Source organism: Hypomesus transpacificus, chromosome 19 (genome assembly GCF_021917145.1).
Source record: "Hypomesus transpacificus isolate Combined female chromosome 19, fHypTra1, whole genome shotgun sequence".
Lineage (NCBI taxonomy): Eukaryota > Metazoa > Chordata > Actinopteri > Osmeriformes > Osmeridae > Hypomesus > Hypomesus transpacificus.
The window spans coordinates 6,497,008-6,522,041 of record NC_061078.1 but is presented as its reverse complement, the minus strand read 5'-3'; the positions used below and the strand labels follow the sequence as shown (position 1 = coordinate 6,522,041).

At 44.6% G+C, this 25,034-nt stretch overlaps 4 protein-coding genes across 6 annotated transcripts; 3 read left to right on the top strand and 1 right to left on the bottom strand.

Annotated features, from left to right (window-relative positions):
* Nucleotides 1-3,900: 3,900 nt before the first annotated feature.
* zdhhc7 (zinc finger DHHC-type palmitoyltransferase 7) lies at nucleotides 3,901-14,197 on the top strand. Of its 2 annotated transcripts, none has more exons than XM_047042421.1 (8): nucleotides 3,901-4,086; nucleotides 5,189-5,280; nucleotides 8,525-8,859; nucleotides 9,627-9,751; nucleotides 10,601-10,697; nucleotides 10,895-10,976; nucleotides 11,421-11,551; nucleotides 12,418-14,197. In XM_047042421.1, exons 3-8 carry the CDS (start codon nucleotides 8,533-8,535, stop codon nucleotides 12,595-12,597), a joined length of 942 nt encoding a protein of 313 aa, XP_046898377.1. In that variant the 5' UTR covers nucleotides 3,901-4,086; nucleotides 5,189-5,280; nucleotides 8,525-8,532; the 3' UTR covers nucleotides 12,598-14,197. The 2 variants fall into 2 exon arrangements, with proteins under 2 accessions (XP_046898377.1, XP_046898378.1); XM_047042422.1 differs by lacking the exon at nucleotides 3,901-4,086 and adding an exon at nucleotides 4,112-4,346.
* A 478-nt stretch (nucleotides 14,198-14,675) lies between these two features.
* On the top strand, nucleotides 14,676-19,691 carry terfa (telomeric repeat binding factor a). Of its 2 annotated transcripts, none has more exons than XM_047042460.1 (11): nucleotides 14,676-14,863; nucleotides 15,057-15,152; nucleotides 15,358-15,485; nucleotides 15,723-15,809; nucleotides 16,385-16,444; nucleotides 16,669-16,781; nucleotides 17,134-17,886; nucleotides 18,020-18,154; nucleotides 18,487-18,569; nucleotides 18,691-18,737; nucleotides 19,082-19,691. In XM_047042460.1, exons 1-11 carry the CDS (start codon nucleotides 14,695-14,697, stop codon nucleotides 19,238-19,240), a joined length of 1,830 nt encoding a protein of 609 aa, XP_046898416.1. In that variant the 5' UTR covers nucleotides 14,676-14,694; the 3' UTR covers nucleotides 19,241-19,691. The 2 variants fall into 2 exon arrangements, with proteins under 2 accessions (XP_046898416.1, XP_046898415.1); XM_047042459.1 differs by having other exon boundaries at nucleotides 16,385-16,525.
* Nucleotides 19,692-19,899: 208 nt separating this feature from the next.
* nip7 (NIP7 nucleolar pre-rRNA processing protein) lies at nucleotides 19,900-21,441 on the bottom strand. The gene is made up of 5 exons (XM_047042461.1): nucleotides 21,283-21,441; nucleotides 20,956-21,042; nucleotides 20,706-20,844; nucleotides 20,443-20,583; nucleotides 19,900-20,223 (listed from the first exon to the last, which is right to left on the bottom strand). Exons 1-5 carry the CDS (start codon nucleotides 21,336-21,338, stop codon nucleotides 20,104-20,106), a joined length of 543 nt encoding a protein of 180 aa, XP_046898417.1. The 5' UTR covers nucleotides 21,339-21,441; the 3' UTR covers nucleotides 19,900-20,103.
* Nucleotides 21,442-21,829: 388 nt separating this feature from the next.
* cog8 (component of oligomeric golgi complex 8) lies at nucleotides 21,830-25,008 on the top strand. Its single transcript, XM_047041750.1, has 5 exons — nucleotides 21,830-22,582; nucleotides 22,704-22,911; nucleotides 23,093-23,911; nucleotides 24,144-24,312; nucleotides 24,453-25,008. The coding sequence occupies exons 1-5, from the start codon at nucleotides 22,254-22,256 to the stop codon at nucleotides 24,824-24,826; spliced, it is 1,899 nt and encodes a 632-aa protein (XP_046897706.1). The 5' UTR covers nucleotides 21,830-22,253; the 3' UTR covers nucleotides 24,827-25,008.
* The last annotated feature ends 26 nt before the right edge of the window (nucleotides 25,009-25,034 follow it).

Genomic DNA, 25,034 nt, shown 5'->3' with positions numbered 1-25,034 from the left:
CCTTTATACGTATAGCCACAACCAAGCATAGCTATAAAGATGGGAGTGGGCTGACAGCTGAGTTAAAGAGGACAGAATGGGGTATGGGGTAGCTAGCTCTGGCTGTAAAATGATCTGCAACCTCTATGATCCAGATTAGTGAGATCAGCACCATAATGCCCACTAATGCCCCTTTTAATGGAGACAGTCTCTCCTGCCTCTTTCATTCTCGCTATGACCCGATAGAATGCTGATGCTCAGGAAAGTGCTTTGAACTGGATTACCACACTCTTTTTTCCTTTACTCTAGCACCCACATTCACACATCCTCCACCATACAAACACAGACATGCACTCACATACTGGACACAACACATGTTGACACAGATTTACAGTCAAAAATATAAGCCCCTGTGCCACTCCCTGCATCAGCACTCAATCACAGACACAATATGATATTCCCCTTAGACAGTAAGTAAACCAGTGTGTGTATCTGTGTGTCTGTGTGTCAATTGTTTCAGGATCAGATGACAGACAGCCTACAGTAGATAAGTCCCACAGTAACATTTCTTTCAGTCCTGACCATCTCTAGTTAGTCCTTCCAGCAGGATTACCAAGCCTTTAAGCATAATCTCTCATTCAAAAGTAATGACTGGATGTCTTGTTCCTAAAAAAGAAAAAATCTTAAAAGCCCTCCATTACTTTGGCCTGTTCTGATGGAAAAAAGGATGTTGCAAATATTTTAAAATTGTGTTGGTATAAGTGGTTGAGAATGTGTTTGTGTGTGTGTGTGTGTGGTTTCAGGTGGATTAAGAAGCAGAGAGCAGGATTTTTCTGGAGCCATGAAGGTTCAGTCAGTCAGAAAGAAAGAGGACAGGGCATCAGGGAGAGGTAGAGAAAGAGGGAAAGAGAAGAGGATGAGAGGGAGACAGAGGAAGTCTGTCTCTATTGAATTATTGATGTGACTTCATCCACTCTGGAGATGCACACTAGGAGGCCTCTCACACGGCAAAGCACGCATCTTAGGGTGAGCCATGAGTCACACCTTTACTACGCCAAGGTCTTGCCTGAGGAGTATCCTTAGTCGACACTTGGAGCACACACATTGTGCAGTGCCCATTCCTCCTGTAAAAGCAGAAGTCTGGTTGCCCTAAAAGCTCCACAAAGTTTGTATCGATTGTAGGCAGAATGTCATGCAGGACTCGGAACTTAGAAGATATAAAAAATTTACCCAGCTCCAATGTTGGTTTAGAAGTTCACAGACGTGGCTCTGGTTGGTGAATCTCACCCCATCCAACCCTCATATTCTCTCAGATACTTGGCAAGGCCTACAGCATGGAAACAGATCTCCAATGGGGTTGGCTGATTTCCTCACTCTTGTCCTCTTGGCCTTTTTTTGAAATAGAGTAAGCTTCTCTAGTGCGTTAGGAGCTTTCCATGCTTAGCAGAGATGAGCCCAAAGGAGCAGGGGCATCTGCTAGTAGATGACTTAACTCTAATCCTATCACATCTTTCACCAGTGCCAGCTATACAACCTGAGGTGAGAGTAAGGAGGTATATATCCACCCACCTACTCCTTCCCTTCATGTCTTCCTCCCACCATCCCCCCTCTTTCTCTTATTTCTTGTTTGGTAGTTTGGAGGGTGGTGGTGGTGGAGGGAGGGAGGGGCAAGGTCATTCTTACACACAGGCCAGCATACTTCATGAGATACAGAGAAATTATATGATCTTTGTCATCATATGCGGCAGACTCCATAAACATGCCTAAAAGTGTTACATTGCGTTCCTCATGTGCAACTCATCCTCTCTGATGTAAGTCATGCCTTTCATCTCCTCTCATCCCTTACACACACACACACAGACACACACACACACACACAAGTGGACGGGCTCTGGTCACGTCACATCACATCACAGATTCACTCTACTCCACTCAACGATGCTCAACTTCAATGCACTCCCGGCCTGACTGCCAACACACGGATGTGGCCAGTGTTATAATGCACAGATGTTGCTACACGAGCACTTTGCATTTATTATTTAAATCGAAACAGAAATCTGATTGAGTCAAATGTCCAAATCAAATACCGCTGCATGCCTTGGTTGCAGAGACAGGGCCTACACGGAGGTCCTTGATGTGAAGCACAGGGCTGTTAGGCAGGACGAGGCCTATCTGGCCATGGTAGTTCTAACTGTACATACATATGCCAGCTAGTTGCTCATCTCGCAGTAATGGAGAGGATGTCAATAGAAAGGCCTCCAGCCCTGCTTCAGCCGTTAAGCTGCTTTGAAAGGATTGCTAGGCGGGCAGACGGCTGGACTAGATCCTGGAGCAGGACAGGGGAGGACAGAAGCCCTCAGGTCCTACTGCAATGCTGCAAGGTTTGAAATGGAAATGGTTTATCCCAGGTCTTAATCCCCCCCAGGGAAGCCATGTGAGGGGATTGGGGAAGCCCAGCATGCTGCACCCTACTGGGGAAAGTCTGCAGCCTCACAGAGGCATGGAGGTATGATATTATCAGAATCAGAAAGGGATTTATTCGCCATGAAAGTTTGCACAGACAAGGAATTTGCTTTGGCCGGAATGTGCATACAATAGACATGTAGCATATAACTATACTAAGGATACATAAACTATCAATACTAAGTGGAATGCAATTCAAATAAAATATACAATAAAATAAAATATGAGTTGTCATAAAATAAAATATAAGTTGCCAATTAACAATATAAAATACAAATATTACTGGAATTGTAATGTAGTGCAAAATGCTAATTGTTTTAAGACGTGAAGTCATTAAAGTCAGTGTGAACTCTTGGCCTTGTTGAGGAGGCCAACAGCGGAAGGGAAGAAACTGTTTTTGTGGCATGAGGTTTTGGTCCTGATGGACCGCAGCATTCTACCGGAGGGGAGTGACTGAAACAGGGAGTGTCCAGGGTGGGAGGAGTCGGCCACAATCTTCTTCGCTCGCCTCAGGGTCCTCGAGGTGTACAGGTCCTCGAGGGAAGGCAGGTTCAGCCAATCACCTTCTCCGCAGTGCGGATGATAGGCTGCAGCCTGCTCTTGTCCTTGGCAGTGGCAGCAGCGTACCAGATGGTGATGGAGGAGGTGAGGATTGACTCAATGATGGCTGTGTAGAAGTGCACCATCATTGTCTTTGGCAGGTTGAATTTCTTCAGCTGCCGCAGGAAGTACATCCTCTGTTGTCCTTTCTTGGTGAGGGAGCTGATGTTCAGTTCCCACTTGAGGTCCTGGGAGAGGATGGTGCCCAGGAAGCTGAATGACTCCACAGTGTTGACTGGGGAGTCACACAGGGTGATGGGGGTGAGTGGGGCTGTGTTCTTCCTGAAGTCCACAACCATCTCCACTCACTCACAGGAGACTTGGAGACCTTCACTCAGGCATGAATTAGGTCTCAGAAATGACTGTACAGAACTACATAAACACATTCAGGAAAATACAGAAACAAGATGAGTATGATAGAGCAATAGATTTGTATTATAATACAAACAAATTGTCAGAATGTCAGAACAACAGTGTAATGTCAAACTTGGACACTAACACATTATTAACAAACTGTCATCACCTTACACCTGACTAGATACTCCTGACAATTTTTGGTTTCTGTGTATACAGTCAGTAAAACATTTCTGTAGGCTTCCAATGAGTAAAGTTTAGTTTGCAAAAACTACATTTGTCAATTATAATACATTGATTAACCTACTTACTTACACTCGTTATAGTACGTATTACACTGGGAACTCTATAGGCTCTATGGTCATTTTGTTCTCTTACTGGACGAAGTAATGCCCCTTTATAGTTCAATAGCGCCTCTAGGTGGAGAAGCAATTTACTACAGTTGTTGGATTAAATTTCATCCTTGTGGTGACGCTGTTGAGACAGAAATACTAAATCAGAGATGAGTGCGGAAAGAATCCGGAAGGCTTTTCAGACACTCAGCTGTTAGTGTGAGCTCAGAGGAGGTTGTGTTTGCGTGTGGAATTAGTGTAGTATGGTTATCTTGTAATCAGCCTAATTGGTTCTCCGTCTTTGTACTTTTTTGAGTACGTCCAATTACAGTCCCTCCTGGAACTAAAGGATACTGCGGTAAGAAGCCACTGACAAAATCCGTTTTCAATGCAAGCTTGTCCTGCTGTCAAGGAGCCTACTGTAGCTAGCTTAGCTACCTTAACCTGCCCGTTTTCATATTACTAGCTTACATTAGCTAGCACTAGGGAGGGTCATTGCTTGCTTATTGGGCACTGTTAGGAGCAACTTGCTGCAAAGATGGTCATCTTGCGGAACACCGTGGTAACGTTAAGATCTCGAGCAACCGACTTGTATTACAAGTTGTAATGCTAATTGTTGTAAGTCTGCATTCTCTGCAACAACACAGTGAGATGATCCTGCCTGAATAGTAGAGCACTTTTCTTTCACTATGCTAGTAGCTAACAGGTGAAAAAAGTACAACCAAATCCTATTACTTAAACTACCTAGCCGTAGGTGCCTGCTAACGTCGAAATTCCAGCTGCTGCAGAACCGTTTCTGTCTGGAGGATCGTGATTCGCAGCATTTACAACTAGCTTGATAGTTAAACTTCTGTTTTGATTAGCAATTCGCTTAAGGTTGTGTGGAGCGTGTACTTGACTAGCACTATGACTAGTTGAGTTTTTAGCCTGCGTTTTAATTAGCCGAGCTCAGCCTCAGTCCAGGGGTGTGACTGTCGGGTGATTAGCCCACTATTGCAAATCATTGAGTTCTCTTAAATCAAAGGGAAGTAGTGCTTATATTATTGATACCACAATAGTGGGCAGTCTTACTTGGTATTATTGCTACATTTAGGAGTTTGCCTTTCTACAGGGAAATAACATGGAGGAGGTAGAGTAGTTGAATGGTCAATATAAGTCTTGTATTGAAACTTGAAGCTGTAAACAGATATTATCTGGCAGTTCATGTTCCTCTATTGTAGGTAGGACAATGCACTGCAAGGCACTCACAATGCTGAAACACTTTCTTCTTATGTGTCCTGTTGTGTAACGCTAAAAGAGGGGAACAGACGAGTATTTTGCTCGTTTTGATTCAGATTATATTAGGATGGGCAGGATTGTTTCCATTTCCGTGGGGGGGGGGGGGGGGGGGGGGGGGGTGAGAAGCACTGGTCTTGAGTCTGTGTGTGTGTGTGTGTGTGTGTGTGTGTGTACACATGCAGGTATCTGGATGTTGCGGTGCAGACAGCTTCCCTTCCTCCCTGAAATCTGGCCAATGGTAGACCAGATGCAGCTGTGAGGACAAGACTGTGAGGTGAGTCACAGACTGACCTGAGGGTCTTTCCTTTTAAATGTAAACAATTAGGCCTTGTCGGGTTAATGTTATGTAAACCCAGGATGCCAAACCCAGCCTAGGTAGAGGGTGTTTTATAAAGACATATCTGTTTTGTTTATCTACTGGTGGCCTTACCCTTGTGCTAAGTTTCCCTTTTGTCAGCTAAGTGTCTCGGAGTGCACCAGCAGTCTGGTGATAGGGCAGACTGGTGACCTTTTCCAGGATGACTTTGGTGAGATGCCAGGCCTGGTTCAGTAGCCTCCTTAGGGGTTTAGCAGGGGGCATGGAGGCCCCTTACACTGTGCCCTCTGAGAGGGCAGACAGCTGGACGAGAAGCTGCTCCAGCCCTAATGGACCAGCTTTCACTGGCCAGGGAGACCAATACAGCTATAGCCAGGCCACACAAACTTCCTTTCATTAAAGACAGAGACAGCTTTTTCAAATTCTTTGAAAGGAAAAGTGGAGATAAGTTTGTATTATAGATTTAACACCATAAATTGCCAGTAACTATACATTATGCTTGACCTCCAGATCACTGTGCCTGTGCAGCCAGTTGTGGCATCATTGTTATGAAACTTCTCTTTGGCACCTTATTTGTTTTTGCACAATGTATGCTATGCTTCATGTTTCGCCTGCAATGTTTAGGGCTATCTCGTTGTTATGATCAGTGACCTGTGTACTTTTGTAAAGCGCTCTCTTGGAAGTCGCTTTGTATAAAAGCGTCTGCTAAATGAATAAATGTAAATGTTATGTAAATGAAAGGCTCCCAGGCGAACAGCGCTGAGGCCAGGCGTTGGCTCGCAGTAGGTTAGAAAGCAGCAGACAGGATGAACCTGGTCCTCAGATACTGGCATACTGTACTCTAGTGCTCCACCTGACACACTACTGGGAGTTCCTCTTAAGCTAATGAAGAAAAGACTACACTTGTTGTTCACTTGCCACTATATAGGCTACTACTTTTTTTCCACTTGGCTTTCCAAGTTTTGGTTATCTCCTTTGTTTTGGGGTGTCTGTTGAGGATTTGGTGAAATGAAAATGTCTGCAGTGTTTCAGTTGTACATTTTGCCGCTGCTGCTTCAGAATTAGAAATGGCCTATCAGCTGAGAAAAATCCTAAAGGAAACACTGAACTATGTTTTCACCCTGAACAGAATGTTTCGGCACCCCAGTAGGTTGAGGGATGTGAGAGCTGGCACCCGTAAGCTGCAAAATACCCCCCCCCCCCGCCCCAGCTTTGTGTTACATGGTTTGATGATTGCCAAATTTACCCTGACCCATTTCCCTCTGGCTGGGTTGGCAGGGGGCAGGTTTGTATAGCAGTTATATAGGATCCAGCAAGGCCAGTGCATAAAGTTTGTCTTGTTGTTGATCATGTTTGTCAGTTGAAAAAGTGAGGTATTATCAGGGAGGTCCTTAGGGCCTTGGGAGAGAGCAACATCTCATCACTCCAACCAAACACCTTGCTTTGGAGACATCAGCCAGTAGTCTTTCTTTCAAATGACTCAAATCCGGCTTTCATTGGTCTCAGCCTCCTCTGTATTCTCCTGCTCCATTCTGGCCCTGTTCTTTTTGTTCTCGTCCAGTTTGCATTTATACCACTCCTTGTTGATATGCGACTTGCTAAAAGGTCCTACATTGGCATTCTATTCGGTTAGCAGACACTTTTATCCAAAGCAAAGTACAAATGGTGCATAAGGAAATGATCAGAAGTGCATAGTTCTACAGTATTTCAGTCAAGTCAAGGAATGGCTTGTATTTACTAGCCATATAGCAAAGAAACCACACCTCAAGCTACCAGGCATCAGGTCTTCCTACTATACAAAAGGTTTTGGAGCCGTCTGGTATTTGCAGACAAGCCTAGTCAGCTGAAGATCGACTGCCCCCCTGAGCCAGCACAGCAGGGCATTAATGGAAACGTCTTGTTTGATTTAAATGCCCTGAGAGAAAGTAGCAGAACCCTCGAGACACTTTCAGAATCAGGCATGGGTAACACGCTCAAGGAAACACCCCTGACTTGTATTCATAAACCTGGAGAACTCCGAGCCTGTAGAAGTTCATTTGCAGTGCGGTGATGTTTAATAAGCAGGTGTGAAACCATAACAGACAGCGGTAGTTTGAATCAGAGGCTGGCACACTCCAATGCCACACCATTCACACTTCTTAACCCCTGCATTACACACATCAGCGAACCGCTTGATGTTTCAATTAAAGCTTGGAGGAAGGCTGGGACGGTCCTGGCTGGCAGGGCAGTCTGGGCACGGCTGCTCCCTCTTACCTCGGTAATGACAAATGTTGGCGTCAGTGTTTTGGAGTGGTTTATTGATTGTGTCTGAGTAGAAACTCTCAAATGAGGCCTGTCCTCTACTTGGCAGAACTATTTGATAGCAAGCTAGATGGATGCTAAATTTAGAGAACAGCCCTTTTGAAGTGCACAAAGCTGTTGGGTAGTGCATGATGGACGCATGGATGGAAATCCGATTCTTGGGTAAATAATAAATAAAACCGTGAGCTGCTGTTTTTTTTGAGCTGGAGACTGTTCTTGTTTTTCCATACCTTGAGGGGACCTAGGCCTAGTTTGGTTAGCCTAGCTACAGCATGGTAGGTCAGCATGACACCTGCATGGGAGTCCAGAGGTTATTTATAGTTCTTGTGACTCACACACCTCCACCTCAGTATGGCTCCCCCCTTAAGGTTCTAGGTCATCCATTTATCTCTGGGCAGTTTCCTGGAGCGTCTCACGTTGACTGCTCGACTCCTCCCTGCCCTTCACACAAGCAAAGACGTCCTATCTGCCTGATGTCTCCCAGAGTGGGCCACAGGAGCCATCTAAATGGATTGAGGGTGATACCTTGCATCTCCCATGCTCTCTCTTATTTCACAGTACAGCAAGGGAGGGGGTAGGTTATGGCTGGTAAGGATAAGGTTGACTTACCCCTGGGGGTTGTATGTTTCTGGAAGGACTATACTAGTTTGGGTAATGGATTTATACTCCTAAACTATCTGTGTAAAATCTTGTCTGGCTTGGCCTTTTGTCTTGGTTAAGGATGTTGACATCACTGAGACACTTGTGTGCCTCACTGTCCTGCTGTCTGCTTTACTGTCTCTGCCTCCCATACACCTCTCTCCATTCTTGTCTTCAGTCTTTTTCTGACCCTCTCTCCCTTCTTTCCCCCTCTCTGTCTCTCTCTGTCTGTCTTCCTCCCTCCATCCTTCCCTCCGCCCAGGGTGTAGGATGCAGTCATCAGCCCAGCGTCTACGCGACATGGAGCAGCACCACCCGCTGCTGGTGGCGGCCAACGATGAGGAGGCAGGGGCCGTGGTGGGGCTGGTCCCCGCAGGGGCGGAGGCAGCCGAGCAGGTGTGGTTCATCCAGGACAGCTGTGGCATGGTGTGTGCCTTCATGACCTGGTTCATGGTGCTCTACGCCAACTTTGTGGTCAACTTCGTCATGCTGCTGCCTGGAAAGAGCTTCTGGTACTCGCTGCTCAATGGAGCAGCCTTCAACTCGCTGGCCGTGCTAGCATTGAGCTCGCACCTGCGCGCCATGCTGACTGACCCGGTAAGGGAGCGGGAGGGAGGGTGTGGCGAGGGTTAGGGAGAAATAATAAAAGTACCTCCCTGTACTTGTCAGTGCTGGGAGGTGGTGGACGGGGGGGTCATGCATGTCGGTGATAGGTTGGTTGGGAGGAGAAAGAGAAGGCAGAGCAGGTTAATCTGATATCAGTGTCAGCACTGCTAATCCCCCTGCCCCCTACCAACCCTCTCACAGTGAAAGGCTCCGCCATGCTGCTTTGAAGCTTGTAGCGTGATCACTGCACTCCTACAGTAAAACGCTATTAGAAAAGGGTTCTAGGGTTTTATATATATATATATATATATATATATATATATATATATATATATATATAAAATACACTAGCCTAAATGGAAATGTTAATATATATTACAAACATTATACTATTATAAATATTAACATGTGGTACACATTCATTCCTTTCATTTGGTTAACTTGATATCACTGTATCATGTGCTGTTCATTAAGTATCATCTGAGGGAGCTGTCACCGGGATGTTAAGCCAATCTGACAACATTTAACTCATCACATCTCTTTCATTCTTGGTGTCAAAGAGAGTGAGAGAATTAGAGAGAGGCAAAGACCCTTTATTAGAGTGGTAAAGGGTCAGTATAGCTACAGTGACAGTGACCTTTCCCAAATGACTGCAGTAAGGATATCTTAAAATCAAATGCAGTATCTTTTTAAATAACGATCATTGTGGTGATGTTACTAATCAGCTCCATTCCCTCTGTTCCTGGTTCCTCCTCCAGGGTGCAGTTCCCAAAGGCAACGCCACCAAGGAGTACATGGACAGCCTGCAGCTGAAGCCAGGGGAGGTCATCTACAAATGCCCCAAGTGCTGCAGCATCAAGCCTGAGAGGGCTCATCACTGCAGGTCCGTCATTACATTTACATTTAGTCATTTAGCAGACGCTCTTTTTCAGAGCGACTTACAGTAAGTACAGGGACATTCCCCCCAGAGGCAAGTAGGGTGAAGTGCCTTGCCCAAGGACACAACGTCATTTAGCTCAGCCAGGAATCGAACTGGCGACCTTCTGATTATTAGCCCGATTCTCCACTGCTCAGCCACCTGACTCCCATCATGATGGACGACACACCACACACACTGGCTAGGACTAACACTGCCTCTTGGACTTGTTTGATCTAGTCAATCATGTTGTACATTCGCTCTGTTTAATTTGTATTTTGTTTGTGACTAATCTAGAAAGTGAGACATTACATCTGTACATGTACATGAGAGGGGCGTGTCACATGTTGCCATGTTGCTCTGCATCTCCAACAATCTAGATTCTCATTTGTCTGCAATACCTCAAATGGGGGGGCTATTGACAAGTGGAAATAGCAGTTTAATTGAGGAGCAATTTGAGCTGTGACATTAAAGGAGAGGAAATGGGCTCTTCTCTCCATGGGAGGTTAATAAGGAGGTTTACTTCCTGAAACGGCTCAGGGGACTGTGCCAACAATCCTGCATTTTACCACCAATGTTTTGATGTTGTCTGTGGACGAATTCATCATCTGTTAATGGAGAAATAAATGTCTCATCGCAGTTCAAGCATAGCAGCAATTGCGGAATGTTTTTTATTGCAGTGTATTTAATTCCATGAAGGAATGTGTCTGTTTATTAGCTTGCTAGCTCATTTGAGACAGATATGGACATGTTTTCATCAGCTGCCAGGCGGGCAGGCCCCTGACGGAGCACTGTGGTTTGTCTCTTTTCCCCCAGTATTTGTAAGAGATGCATCTGCAAGATGGACCACCACTGTCCCTGGGTGAACAACTGTGTAGGGGAGAAGAATCAGAAGTTCTTTGTGCTGTTCACTGTAAGTGGAGGGAGAGCCAGCTTTAGCACATATTCTTTCTTTTCCTTCCCAATTATTTTGTCTTTCAGTCTCCATCGCTGTTTCCTTTACTCTCCCTGCTGTTTCTTCTTTTTAGATGTATTCCCTCTCCCTCTACGCTCACATTATGACTCTCTCTCTCTCTCCCAATTCCATCTGCCCCCTCCGCCTCCCTGCAGATGTATGTAGCCTTGATCTCAGCCCACGCCTTGGGCCTCAGTGTCTTCCACTTCTTCACCTGTGTCCAGGTCCAGTGGAACGGTGAGTTGCACTTCTCTTCCTACCACCTGCTTCAAAGGAAAAGTAACTAAGAGAAAGTAAGAGAAGGGCAATACGCCAGCCACACCTCACAGCCACCATCCATCTAAGCTTCCCTCGTGGGTCCGTCTGGAGACATGAACCAGTAGATGAGAACAGTATTTCATCCGACACATAGACTTCCACCAGGTTGACAAGGCACAGCACATGTTTATAGCACAGGAGGGAGCAGGGGAAATGGGGGGTGAACTGTCAAACCCCAGCACAGGAGTTGTGACTTTGGTTGTGTTGTAGGAAATGCTGACTCTAATCATGTGTCGTGTCTCAATGGTCACGGTGTTAATCATAATGCTGTAAAAGAATGGAACTTCAGAGTGGTATCGGCTTCAGATTCTATGACTGTCCTAACGGGTGTATTGATCAGATCACATTTGCCCCATCCCCCAGAGTGCAGCGACTTCTCTCCGTCCGTGTCGGTCATGCTCATGATTTTCCTCTGTCTGGAAGCTGTCCTCTTCCTCCTCTTCACCACTGTCATGTTCGGGACCCAAATCCACTCGATCTGCAACGATGAGACGGTGAGTCATCACACAAACACACACCTGTATGGTCTGTCTCTCTCTCTCACACACACACCTTCACAAATCTCGTAAACAACCACACATACACACCATCTCAGCCACCCACAGGAACACGCTCTAAAAATACACACCACAATCAGGGAAGGCCTTGAAATTTAAGCTCAATCAGGGCACACACACAATACTGTGCTAAGGTCTAAGACACCCAAGATTTTTACATAAATATGGTCTAAAATAAATATGAGAATGAAAGTTTTTTTTTTAATGAATTAATCAAAGAAAATGAAAAAATGCAACCAGACTATAGATGCAGACATGCATTTGCTGTACAAGCACTCGTCAGCTATTTGTCCCCTGCCTCCCTCTAGAGACCACAGTATGCATTGCATATTTACTGTTACACCCTTTACCCCCACCCTTCCCTCTCCCACCATCCTTCAGAAAAAAGAATAGTTCATAGTGAGGATGAGTCATACTACTGCAGGGCCTGACTCACTCCTTCAGTTACTGCTCCCTCACTTTCTAGATGACAAAGGTAAGGAACTGTTGAGTCTCCAAACAAATGTATCAGTGTGACTGAACTGCTAATCATTCAGACCTCCCAGCTCCCTTTGTACCCATGAATACATGGGTACAAAGGCACTGCCAACAGTGCCTCTCTGCATACACAAGCTGCCTAGACTAGAGCCAAGTGAAAGTGACGGTGAATACACCATGGCAATGGCACATGGGTTTAAATGTCTGTAAGTGCTTTGCTGTTTATGGCACAGAGGAAACTGCACGTGTCTCAGAGAGGAATACCTCCCTGGTACCAATCCTGCGTTTAAAAACGCTGATATAATGTGTGTGTGTGTGTGTCGCAGGAGATCGAGCGGCTGAAGAACGAGAAGCCCACCTGGGAGCGCCGTGTCCGCTGGGAAGGGATGAGGGCCGTGTTTGGAGGCCCCCCCTCCCTGCTGTGGTTCAACCCCTTCACAGGCCTGCGTCTGCGTCGCCTTCTGATGACACGTGCTCGCCACGGTGGGGCAGAGTTCTCTGTCTGAGGGGCCAGAGGCCGGGTGCAGCTCACGGGTCATCCCACTGTCCTGCTGGCATGTCCAAGGGTTGAGAAGGAAGGATTTTTGAGTTGGCGTCGCTCACACAGGGGCGAGATGAGGCTGTCCTGTCCTCTCCTCGACATACTGATGTAGACAAACAAGTACCATATCTGTCTACATGAGTATGGAGGAGGTACTTTGAGATTTTTTATGAGCTGCGGTCATGGAATAATAAAAACAGGATTGGGGGGGGGGGGCATAGTAGGTATGAAGCACTAATCAGTACTCAAAGGCGTTGGCCTGAAGCCTTTCTTTGCACCAGTTGGAGAGGGACATTGTGTATGCTTGTGATGGTCCCCATTTGTAGAGGACCTGACCATGGACTGCTCTGCCCTGCACCCTGAGCCTTGAAGTGCACTATATAGTATCCAAATACATTATGGATAACTCCTTTAGGAACTGGAGCCTGGCACATCCCAGCTGGATTTGCAGACAATCATGGAGCATCTCTGCCTGTTACGGATGCTTGGAGCTGCAGTCTATGGAGAATTGTGTTTGTAACTGTACAGAAGCCCCATAGACTGATTCCAGAGAGAGGAATCTGTTGCCTTTGGGATTTTGGTTTTATCTTTTGATCTAGGTTTTTCCACTTTTTTGTTTGTTTGTCATTGTAAACGTTTTGTATAAAAAGCTGCAGGATAAGTGTGTCACAGCCTTTTATTACCAAGGCTTCTCTTCAATATCATTTTATGCTTATAAAACACTGTTTACCCATTCAGTAACTTACAACAAACAAATGAACAAAGGATTGTATGGAATTAAGTTCAATTTCATCGACATGAATGCCATGTTTGTGAAGCATCTTACCCATTGATTTTAATTGTAGTTTTCATAACTTGTTTCTCCCCGATCTGAGGCTGGTGAGGAAGAGGATCTAATTTTGCTCTGGTTTAGTTAACTCTCAACAAAGTATCTTAAGAATCTTTCATTTTGACTATGTAGAATGTATGGCATTAATTTTTATATTTATACTTTAGCACTAAGGGGTAGCAGGGAAAACAGAGACTATACTGAGACAATTTGATATATCTACTGAGATCAGTGCATTACAGAGAGAGCAGTGCTGAATGATATCTGTCATATGGACTCAAAGGTAGACCTGAGCAGTTGTAGAGCTTTTATTCCTAGAAGCTGAGGGTGCACAATTGTATGGAATATCAATGAATGAGTTTCAGAAGATTCCTGTTGGGAATCGTCAACATGTGTGGGAGAATTGTTAGCTTATCCACACAAGTTTAAAGTATTTGTTGTAGACCTGCCATCTGTGGATATCCCACGGCCAAGTAGGCTATACATGCCATCTTGGGTAAGTTAAACTTTGGAGTCATGTTGCCATATATACAGTATGTTTCTTTACCCAGGGCAGAAGCTGAAGACGCATTCAGACATTATGATCAAGAATCATCATTGAGCTTTACAACTGGGTCTCACGGGTGACTTTCATCTATAGGCTAATTATGAACACGTATGGAATTATGGATTGTTTTAAAATGTCTCAAATTGTCTTTATAATGTGTTATTTTGCATAATAAACTTGATAAATTCAGAAGAATACATTCTCCCGTCTTAATGATTTTTTTTTTTTATATTTGGAGATAAATGATACATAGTAGCCTAATACAATGTTAACACACTGGATAGTTGTGGTAGAATCTAATTTTGTATAAAGTTGCTGTTTTAAGAACAGTTACAGAATGCAGACCAGACTAATGCTTTTTAGCTATGTTGCGACCTTGCCACTGCTGGCAATGGCATTACGCTTTTATTTCGTGTAATATTGTGTCCGAGAATTTAGAATCCCTCAAAAACTAAGGATGAATAAAAAAAGAATAGCCAACCAACGGTATATGGCGCATCTGGCTCGTATTTCCACTGCCTTTCTCTCGCTTTCGGGCGTCATGACGTAAGTGATGAAGAGCTAAGGAATAAGGCATGTTGATTGGTGTAAAGTCCATTGCGAGTTGGCGCTCCATATGACTTATACATCAGCGAAATTGGATATTGTTCAGCAGTGTTCCACCTCGTCACACTGTGTTAGTAAGTATGGCGGCAAACGAAAACATGGAAGGAGATGTGACAAACAGTGGCGGAAATATGATCGTTGAAAGTGTCATCAATCGATGGATTGTGGATTATTATACATCAGTGGCGCTTTGTGCGTTTAGAAATGGAAAGTATAGAGATTTCTGTGAAATCAGGGACATACTTCAAAGTGAGTCACGTCACAACAAGAAATGTGGCTAGCAAAGTGGTGGCAAGTTTTCCCATTCCTTTGACGCCAGCAATACCCCATTTGCTATCCGTTCACTTGCTTACATCTAATTTATTCTATTACTGAGTATATTATTCTTGAGCTTGCCAACTGCCTTAGTGCCTAACCTAATTGATTTTTCAATATTTTCCAGATCTGTTGGTTCGTCCGCTTGAATCTACCGATGTCATGCCTAGGAAGATACAAATAATGCAGTTTCTCTCCCGGATTAATGACGGTGAAAGACTGGGTATGCAGAACTAACGTTAATGTCAGTGCATGGACTGTGAAGACGGTGTAGTACAGCAGTCATGGGATACAGCGTTGTTGTCATCGAGTAATAATAACTAAGACGTTAAATGTATGTTATGGAACCGGATCTATTTATCAAATGTGTTATTATGCAATTAAATGGAAGGGTCCACTGTTTACCACTCTTGTTCTCACACCCACAGACTGTTGCTTTGAGTCTGAGCCTGCTACACCACTGGAATCAGCCTTCATTATATTGAACAACATCAGTGAGGATTTAAATGTTTGTCAGCAAGATTTAAAGAAAGTGCACAAGTCAATACGGGAGATGGTGAGTTTTCCACTGTGTTCAGACCCACACAGACAATAATGACTGAGAAACTGAGTGGGGTGTACCAAAGACACTGTGGCCAACCTCCACAGTGGTTGTAACTAATTTCTAGGTTTGGAATTGAAACAAATTGTGTTATTAAAATCTAAGTTCAATTATTGCCACCAAGTAAATCTTTAAAGGATTACATGTCTAGAACATAACATATATTGACTGTGTTTTTGTTTTGCCATATAGCTGGTAATACTCTGTATCAAGAACAAGCAGTATGACAAAGCAAAGGAAGCCTTAACAAGATACTTCCCCAAAGGCATGGTGGGAAAGGTAAGCTCACTCATAAAGCCAAGACCACTTGGGCCCTGTTAACACCTGGCATTAACACGCATTTTAGGTGACAAGACAAATTTAAGTATCTGACATCAGTACAGTAGGTGGTCCTTCAGTGTGGCCCGGGACAGCCTTTCTCAATCCTGGTCCTCCTGTCCTGCATGTTTGAAACGTTTCCCTCTTCCAACACACGTGGTTCGAATGAATGGATTGTTATCAAACTCAGAAATGACCCATTTATTAAATTCCAGTGGGTTGGAAGAGGGAAACATAAAAAAGAAATGCAATGTGTCCTGAGCACCAGGATTGAGAAAGTCTGGCCCAGGACACATTTACAAACACTGTGTGACTATATGCCCCCTCCAGACCACCTCCAAATGTGGCGTGAGCAATCGGATCTCAATGCGTCCTCAATGCGTTTTGAGTCCATTCACACCTGTAGTTAGAGCTGTACACTTGTGGTCGGATCACGCAAGATACATATTCATGCCAGATGTGAACAAGGCCTTTAATTAGCATGTAGAAATCAGCCATTTGCAAATAACATACCCACATTTTTCATTTTTTTGCAGAAAGCTATTTTCATGGGCCTGATCAACAAGAAGATTAACAAGCATGTCGTGCTTGAGCAGGTTACGTACCAGCAGTTCAGGGAAGAGATGGTGCAGTTCTGTGAGAGCCTGTTCTTTGAAAGTGTTCCTTTCCTGTCCAGGGTAGGAAATCTTGAGCCCTAGAATAACACTACAGCAGTGTATTAAAACACTGTTGTCCCCTTATTTGTGTTCCCAGTGTTTCCAAAAACATATAGTCCCTTATTGTTTTGCCAATAAACCAGTATGACTCCTATGAATTACAGGTTGCAAAACAGCTCATCGAGGGAAGAAAGGCTGCAGAGCAGAAAAAGAACACAACAGAGCAAGATGCAAGCGTGGATCTGCCACAGCCCCCGGCAGACAAGCCTGACACCAGGTAGAATCACAGACACATCATGCCATTGAATCAAAACATTTCACATTGTCAAATTCCCTTGGGCAACAGTTTTAGTTTATGGGCCATGATGTCTAACTCGGCTTGTCTCTCCCCATTCCTCATCCCCTGTCCCTTCCTATATAAATTTAGTCATTTAGCACACGCTCTTATCCAGAGCGACTTACAGTAAGTACAGGGACATTCCCCCGAGGCAAGGAGGGTGAAGTGCCTTGCCAAAGGGCACAACGTCTATATCGCACGGCTGGGAATTGAACCGGCAACCTTCTGATTACTAGCCCGATTCCCTAATCGCTCAACTACCTGACTATATGTCTCTCCCTATTTCTGGCAGTGCCCCTCCTCCTCTTCTTCTGAATCGCCCGCACGTCGTGGATGCGGTCACAGCTCTGGCCAAGGAGCTTGGGGAGGAAAATTCATTTGCACGGCTGGAGAACGAGTGGCAGAAGGGGAAAAAAAAAGAATCAGGCCCCTTCTTCCTGTGCCTTTCCCCCAGCCCCTTAGAGGGCTCGGATGCGGAGCCAGATCAGGACGATCCTTCCCAAAGAGACTCAGGCAGCAGAATGGAGGCTTTCCAAGCCAACAAGTACCCAGCAACAGAGGTGGAGATTGCCCCCATGGTGCAGGAGGACCCCTTGGTGGAGTTAGTCCCCACGGTGCAGGAGGACCCCCTGGTGGAGGTTGTCCCCACGGTGCAGGAGGACCCCCTGGTGGAGGTTGTCCCCACGGTGCAGGAAGACTCCCTGGTGGAGGTTGTTCCCATGGTGCAGGAGGTCCCCCTGGTGAAGGTTGTCCCCACAGTGCAGGAGGTCCCTGAAGAGGAGAAGGTTGCCAGAACCTTGCAGAAACGCAGTAAGCTGCACACTATGGCCAGGCTGGTGATGGAGCCAGACAGCCAATTGTCCCAGCAGGAACCAGTGGCCTCTGAGCAGGAACCAGTGGCCTCTGAGCAGGAACCACCTGTAGTGGAGCTTGAGAAACTGGCTGGACCATCCAGAAGTCTGGAGGACCCCCTGTCTTCTCAGCCAGCCTGCAGAACACCCACCAGGAAGCACCGCAAGCGACCAGCCCCTAGCGAGGTTGATGAGTAAGTAGAAAGCGTGTATATAGGTATTGCCCTTAGTAACTAAACATTTGTTCCCTTGTTTACGTGTTGGATGCAAGTGTCATTCAGTGTTTTGCGCAAGCTGTACAAAGGAATCCGTGCTTGTCTCATGCAGGATTTCAAGTGAAAGTGACGTGGACGTGTGTGCTCTGGATGACTCCTCAGATGGATCTCCCAAAAGACAAGCCAAGAAAAGTTCCACCCCCCAGAAGAATCACACCCCTCAAAAGGGGGACCCCCACCATAAGTGGTTTGTGAACTTTTTTAACAACTTAAAGTTTGATTTGAAAGGGTTTATTTTTTTTACACACTCTAAAACAGTATTACGTTTTGATGGTGTTGTTAATGCTTTGATGTTTTGATGAGAGGTTACGAAAAAAGAACATCAAAACAAGACATGACTATTCCAGGTTTAGGAACTAAATTCACTGTGTAGTCATTTGACCCCGATTTTCTCTGCTGGTTGTAACATTCTGCTGTGAGTAAGTCCTTCACCTTGTAATGGTTATATAGTGTTAAATGTGGGTATGTCTAGGAATCGAGTAGTTGTGCCAACATTTAATGCTTTCTTTTCTTTTGAAGGAAAAAGTTGTTAAATCATGCAAAGGGAATCAAGACTACGTGGAGTGAAGAAGACTCGCTCTTTAACACGCCTCTCAAAGACGGTATTTCAATTATACACACAATTTATCTCTCTGTAGCTGTCTGTGTTTATGTGTATTTGTTAGTGATGACAGTAGGTTACATAGTCTTTGAAAAAAACTTACATCAGTGTTTTCTGTTAAGGGTCAGGCGACAGCTCCTCTTCGAGAAATTCAGGGGGCAAGAGGAGGGTAAGCCACGTTTTTGCATCGTGTTTGTGTAGCTGGTGTGTATCGGTGAAACTCACTCCTAAGGTATGTAACAGGCCACCCGCGTCAAGGAATCGCTAGCTTTTTGTTGGCGTAGTTGGTAGTGATGGAGCTTGGGAAGTCAGAGGTGGTAAGTTCGAACCCAGTGCGGGGTGAACATTTGACCGATACCTCTGACGGAGTTTGTTACATTTGGCTCCAAGCCTAATTTAGCACACGTTCTAATGTTTAACTGTTATTGCTTTCAATTACTGAGCATTTATTTTATTTTTTTCAAACTCATACTTTCAATATTGTCTGGTTGAGTCAAGTTTTCGCTGTTGCAGATGTGGTCCCTTGAGGAGACCGAGTGGTTACGGAAAGGAGTGGCCCGCTATGGCGAAGGCCACTGGGAAAGAATCAAGGCGTCTTATCCGTTCGGCGATCGAACTGCAGTCAACATCAAGGACAGGTGGAGGACAATGAAGAAACTAAATATAGCGTGAAAGGAGAAGTTTGAAAGACAAGAAAACTCATGTCAGTTAAGATGGTCCTGACGGGAAACCCTGAGGCTGACAGAATAATCAGATCTTGGAAGAAAAAAATGATCTTCTTGAAATGTATGGTTCTGTTTGGCATATAAAGCTTGAAATCTGTAATGAACGTTCAATTATTATATTTTTATCTGATGTATGTACAGGTATTTTTTAGACTAGTTTTGTTAAAATACATGAGCAGAAATGTACATACATATGGATTCAGGCAGCATTTATATTTGATAAAACAATATTTTTTTTATGTTATGCAAATGAAGATATAAATGTTTCCTTAGATTTCTGTATTTACTTAAATGTCTAAGAACAAACTAAGTTCTATTAGTAGCATTTGAAAGCAACCAGGCTGTTTTTTCCTTCACCAGAGTGCATGTCAGTACAGTGGTCTGACAATAAACAAGTTTGTCAAGTCAGTACATTCCACACAAATGGTCTCAAATAATAACAACACTGTCTTTGATTTGGGTTATTTTACATGTTGCTCAAACAGTCCATATTTATACAAACTAAGTCATACAGTCCAAGTTATATATTGACAACTAGACAGATTTTGTATTTCAAACTATTAGGTCCATATCACATGAACAATAACATTACACAGGATTAATATATCGATTTACAAACAAACTAATTGGTATTTATTTGCTCAATTACTACACAAAATATTCAGTTTACATTCAGAATGGGATTTGAAGACAGCAGCTGTACTCTGGTAGCTCTCTCCAACAGTATTGGCCCAAGGTGGAAGGACAGCACCCTCTCCAACAGCATTTTATAATGGTGATTGACAGTCCAATTAGTGATGTTAAGATCCACTATGTTAGCGTGTCCTCATTCCTGATGAACTCTCCCACATCTGTCTGGTGAAACACCACAATGGACATGGGGTCCACTTTCCTGCACTCCTGAGTGGTCTTAGCAGCCACTCCAAAACCCTGACAAAGACAAAAAATAATAATTATTGGCAGTAGACACGTTTTTAAACTTAATGTGGGGAAATATCGATGAGACTTCCTCCTTCAAAGTTGTTCTGATCAGAAATTGATACATGCGTAGTGCCTTGTATAAATCAAGCTTCATTAAAGCGGTAAATCAAGTTACAGTCTGTCCAATAAAGTGACAGTTTATTTAGGTACTGATAAATCAAGACTCACCAGGGGTACATCCGACATGGAGTAGACCACCACTCCCTGGTACTGTGCTGTATTCTCAGTGATTCTCCCCAGGCCAGACTTCAACACATGGTTGCCGTAGAGGTAGGACTGCTCTGCTCCAGGCTTAACCCACACTTTGAACTGCACACATGGACAGGGTTAATTCAGAATGTAGTTTACCACAAGCTTTGTTTGTGTATGAGTGAAAGGTGTGTTGCAAAGGCAAAAATAAAGGTGCTTAAGTATCCATGGCCTTAGCATACCTTTGCATAGGGGGCTAGGAAATCGAGAGCAGTGATGTGCAGACGGAACTTCCCGGTCTTGGTGAACTTCCCAAAGCATGTACCCACGGATACCAACTTTTCACGGGCGATGTTGGTGGCCAACTTCAGTAGTTTTTCACTATTGAGTAGACATACACATTAAACTACGTGCCACCACGGTCATGAAACTGGTCCGCTAAGCTGTTCTTTCAATAAAATAAAAAAACGCATTTGGTTATTGTTATTTTACCTTAAGTAGTACACACGATCATTGTGAAGCCTGAAGCAATATGAGCCATCGGGTCTATCAACTAGGAGTTTGATGTTTTCGCCAATGCTAGGAATAGAAGGAAATCACACATGAGTACAAACAAAGATAATGAACATATTGGAAGCTACCTAACTAAGTTTAATACATTCCTGCTATATGCAGCTGAGCATAGGGGGGGGGGGGGGGAGGGGGGGGGGGGTAACGTAGGCTACTTCTCATTAATGACAGACATAAATTACGTTATTCCATTAGACTGGAGCTAACAAGCTAATAGTTCAATGCATTTAACGTTGACAAATTACTCACTATTTTGAGAGCTTTTCAAACATAGTCTTTGTTTCTTCATCTGTTAACGGCCTCATTTTGACTAATTCGTAACTCAAATGTAGTCTTCAGAAAGCAACGCAACCACGTGTAAGAGGGTGAACCAGTTTGGTTGTGGAATCTTCCTTCCGGTTGATTTCAGAACCAAATTTCAAAATAAATGTCTTGAGACTATTTATTTTTATTAGTTGAGGGTTAACAAGGTTAATACCAGTAGTACACTTCCATTCCACTGTTACAGCACTGCAGCAATGCCAGTCTATTATACTTCAAAGCAGGAGCGTAGCGACGGGTAGGCCTGGGTAGGCCTGCTTCAAAGTTTCATACATTACAAACAACATGTGTATTGGTAGTTCAGTTGTGGTGGTCATGTGAATTTCGTTTATTTTATTGCTTTTCACAAATCATAAACATATATAACCATAGTTTTTAGTTTTTAGAGCTAGCACCAGCGAATTAACGCATTAGGTCACTTCACAGACTATGCTTTATTCTGAAGGAATAAAACTCACAAACCCGGAAATAGAGTGAGAGCTCTCTTTGGCCAGTGACGCGTACCGGATTGTATCTTCGTAGGTAAAGCAGCTGCTTTTAAATACGTACTGCTGCATGCCGTATACAAAGGTTTAAGATCAAATACGTTTTCATAAAACCGTGCCTTGAACTGGCGCAGACATGTTTGAATGGGTTTGCATCATAGCCATTTTAAAGTATTTTGAGGTATTTTGAGCCTTTGAGGTTGACGCCTCTTCAACTGCACAAATTACTGACGTAATCACAACGCGACTGCAGTTCCGGCAGTTTATATGCCAGTTTCCTACATTCTACAAACAAATTATGTTTACATCGACTTTTCCACGTTTTGATTGTGGTTACATATGTCATTTTTAAAGGTTTTTACTAAATTGCTGGGCGGGAAATCCGTTGCAGGGTTGAAGTGACAGATTACAAACATGGCAGCTGTCGACGTGGAAGATGAGAGTATTCTAGCTTCAATATTCAAAGACAGCTTCCCTGATAACTGGAGGGACAATCCGGATTTTGCAGCATACTTGTCTGAGCTCAGTTCTTACGGTGTAGAGAAATTAAACCGGGAGCCGGAGAGATTAGCGGAGGAGAGAGCTCAGATATTGCAGCAAACCCGGGAGCTTGCCTTCTCGAACTACAAGACGTTCATTCGAACAGCTGACTGCACGGAAGAGATTTACAAGGACTTTGGTCGTGTGGAGAGCAGCGTTTCTAAACTCCTTGACAAGTTGCCCAGCTTTGGTGAAAAATGCAGGTTAGTGTCAAATCAATGTGTCAAATCGATGTGCACACTCTAATGGTTACTAATCGAACATTTACTAGTGCCATCGTTACAAACTTGTCATAAACTTGTTTGATTATTGCCCTACCTTCAGGGGTTTCATAAAGGAGGCAGAGGAGATCGGAGTCAGTCGGCGAATGAACAGCCTCACATTGAATCGTCACACCGAGATCCTGGAAATTCTAGAGATTCCCCAGCTCATGGACACCTGCGTACGCAACGGCTACTATGAGGAGGCTCTGGAACTGGCAGCTTATGTAAAAAGATTGGAGAAGAAACATTCTTCCCTGCCTGTCATTCAAGTAAGGAATGCTCTTTGACAGTGTCGCATAGCAGACAAGAGGCAGCCATATATTTGGAATAGGTTTAGATCTCTGAAGGCACAGTCATAGTATTCTCTGTCTAACCATAGTACTAACATGTCTCATTAGTCAACAACTTTTCATGTTTGCACTAATTTTATGATCTTTATTTTACGGTCAGGGAATCGTCCATGAGGTGCGTCAGTCAGCTCAACTCATGCTGAACCAGCTGTTGCAGCAGCTACGCAGCAACTCTCAACTTCCTGTCTGCTTGCGGGTGATTGGCTACCTGCGGAGGATGGACGTTTTCAAGGAGGCAGAGCTTCGAGTCAAGTTCCTCCAGGCTCGTGGGAGCTGGCTGAACTCCATCCTGGCCGCCGTCCCCGATGATGACCCCTACTTCCACATCACCAAGACCATTGAGGCCTGCCGTGTGCACCTCTTTGACATTATCACCCAATACCGTGCTATCTTCTCTGACGAGGACCCGCTGCTGCCGCCTGGAGGCCAAGGTGTGAACGAGAGCGCTATCTTCCATGGCTGGGTTGTGCAGAAGGTGGCCGAGTTCCTGGAGACCCTGGATAGAGACCTTCAGCGAGGGGTGGGATGTCGGCTTGATTCCCTGCTGGGCCAGTGCATGTACTTCGGCTTGTCCTTCAGCAGAGTTGGGGCGGACTTCCGTGGACAGCTGGCACCCATGTTTCAACGAGTGGCCACAGATACATTCCGCAAGGCCATCCAGGAGGCAGTTGACAAGTTCCAGGAAGACATGAACATGTATACGCTGATCTCTTTGCCCTCCATGTTGGGTGGCACCATTCCTCCTGTGGCACCCAGTACCCAGCCTGGTACCCTGCAACCCCCCATGGCCCTTCTCGACTTCCCCCCTTTGGCCTGCTTCCTCAACAACATCCTGACTGCCTTCAATGACCTGCGTTTGTGCTGCCCCATAGGTCTAGCCCAAGAGGTCACCAAGTATCTGGAGGATGCTCTTCTCAAGGTGCGATGCTGTGCTACGAATTCTTATATGATATAGATGGCGCTCTTGCTGTCTGAGGTCGCCTTACTACATATGCACTTTACCTTTCCTGACTGCTACCATTTAGATACGTGTTTTGGGGTGTGCAATGTTGTTCATTTAGCCAAGTGAAATGCTGTTGACATGTTAGTGCCAAATGAATTGTATCTTGTCATTTCATGACTGTATTATCCCTTTCTCCTCCTTTCAACAGGTGACCAAGCTCATCCTGGTGTTCCACCGTGCTGAGGAGTCTGCCTTCAGCAGTAGGGAGAAGGAGCTGTTTGTCCAGTTCTGCTGTGCCTTCGCAGAGGACATGGTGCCTTTCCTCAACCGCTGTCTCCAAGTCCTCTTCCCCCCTGCGCAGCTAGCTCTCATACTCGGTATACCATGCTATCACAGCCCTCATACAATTTTATATGAAACTGTACCATCTTTTTTTTGTGCTACCTGATCAAACCTTTTCAGAATAAAGTGCAACCCACTATCAACTGACATGATTATTCTTTATCCTGTTGTCTAGGTGTTCCTCCAACACAAGTACACAAGTATGACAGTCTTGGTTGCATTGATGTTTGCATGGTTCTGCAACCTCTGGAGTTTGTGCTGCCTGAAAGAGAAGTAGCTGCTCCAGAAGTGGACCTCAGCACAGAGCTGGGCAGTCTGACCACAACTGATCCAGAACCCATATCTGATGTCAGCCTGATACCGGCAGAGGAACCACCACCAAAACTAGAACCGATAGTGGACCCCGAAATCAGAGAGAAAGCAATACCCGAGAGTTCGATCCCCCCAGAATCAGTCCAGAGTTCTGACCCTGCGATGGATGCTGTACACAATGAACCAGACACTGAGGTCAACGATTCAGAGTCAGACAGTGAACTCTTTGAGGAGTAATGTTAAGTATAACATGCTGAAATACTGGCTTGGCATTAGCCAAACCTAATATATAACAGGTAACTGAAATTTTCAGATATCCTACTGTTTTCATATGTTCTTCCATGGATGTGGGATGGGTTTTGTTATGAAATTGAGATGGGTGAGACAATAAATCAAGTCTAAAGTGACTTTGCCCTCTTATGTTTGGTCTCATACATAAGGAGCA

Excerpts from the sequence above, each read along its gene's own strand:
- zdhhc7 (XM_047042421.1), top strand. The coding sequence starts at position 8,533 with ATGCAGTCATCAGCCCAGCGTCTACGCGACATGGAGCAGCACCACCCG. Across the intron at positions 9,752-10,600 it reads GAGAGGGCTCATCACTGCAG|TATTTGTAAGAGATGCATCT; the intron begins GTCCGTCATTAC and ends CTTTTCCCCCAG. Across the intron at positions 10,977-11,420 it reads TGTCCAGGTCCAGTGGAACG|AGTGCAGCGACTTCTCTCCG; the intron begins GTGAGTTGCACT and ends CCCATCCCCCAG.
- terfa (XM_047042459.1), top strand. The coding sequence starts at position 14,695 with ATGGCGGCAAACGAAAACATGGAAGGAGATGTGACAAACAGTGGCGGA. Across the intron at positions 14,864-15,056 it reads AATCAGGGACATACTTCAAA|ATCTGTTGGTTCGTCCGCTT; the intron begins GTGAGTCACGTC and ends AATATTTTCCAG. Across the intron at positions 15,810-16,384 it reads CCAAAGGCATGGTGGGAAAG|AAAGCTATTTTCATGGGCCT; the intron begins GTAAGCTCACTC and ends ATTTTTTTGCAG.
- nip7 (XM_047042461.1), bottom strand. The coding sequence starts at position 21,338 with ATGAGGCCGTTAACAGATGAAGAAACAAAGACTATGTTTGAAAAGCTC. Across the intron at positions 20,584-20,705 it reads TCCTAGCCCCCTATGCAAAG|TTCAAAGTGTGGGTTAAGCC; the intron begins GTATGCTAAGGC and ends CCATGTGTGCAG. Across the intron at positions 20,224-20,442 it reads CCATGTCGGATGTACCCCTG|GGTTTTGGAGTGGCTGCTAA; the intron begins GTGAGTCTTGAT and ends TGTCTTTGTCAG.
- cog8 (XM_047041750.1), top strand. The coding sequence starts at position 22,254 with ATGGCAGCTGTCGACGTGGAAGATGAGAGTATTCTAGCTTCAATATTC. Across the intron at positions 22,583-22,703 it reads AGCTTTGGTGAAAAATGCAG|GGGTTTCATAAAGGAGGCAG; the intron begins GTTAGTGTCAAA and ends CCCTACCTTCAG. Across the intron at positions 23,912-24,143 it reads TGGAGGATGCTCTTCTCAAG|GTGACCAAGCTCATCCTGGT; the intron begins GTGCGATGCTGT and ends TCCTTTCAACAG.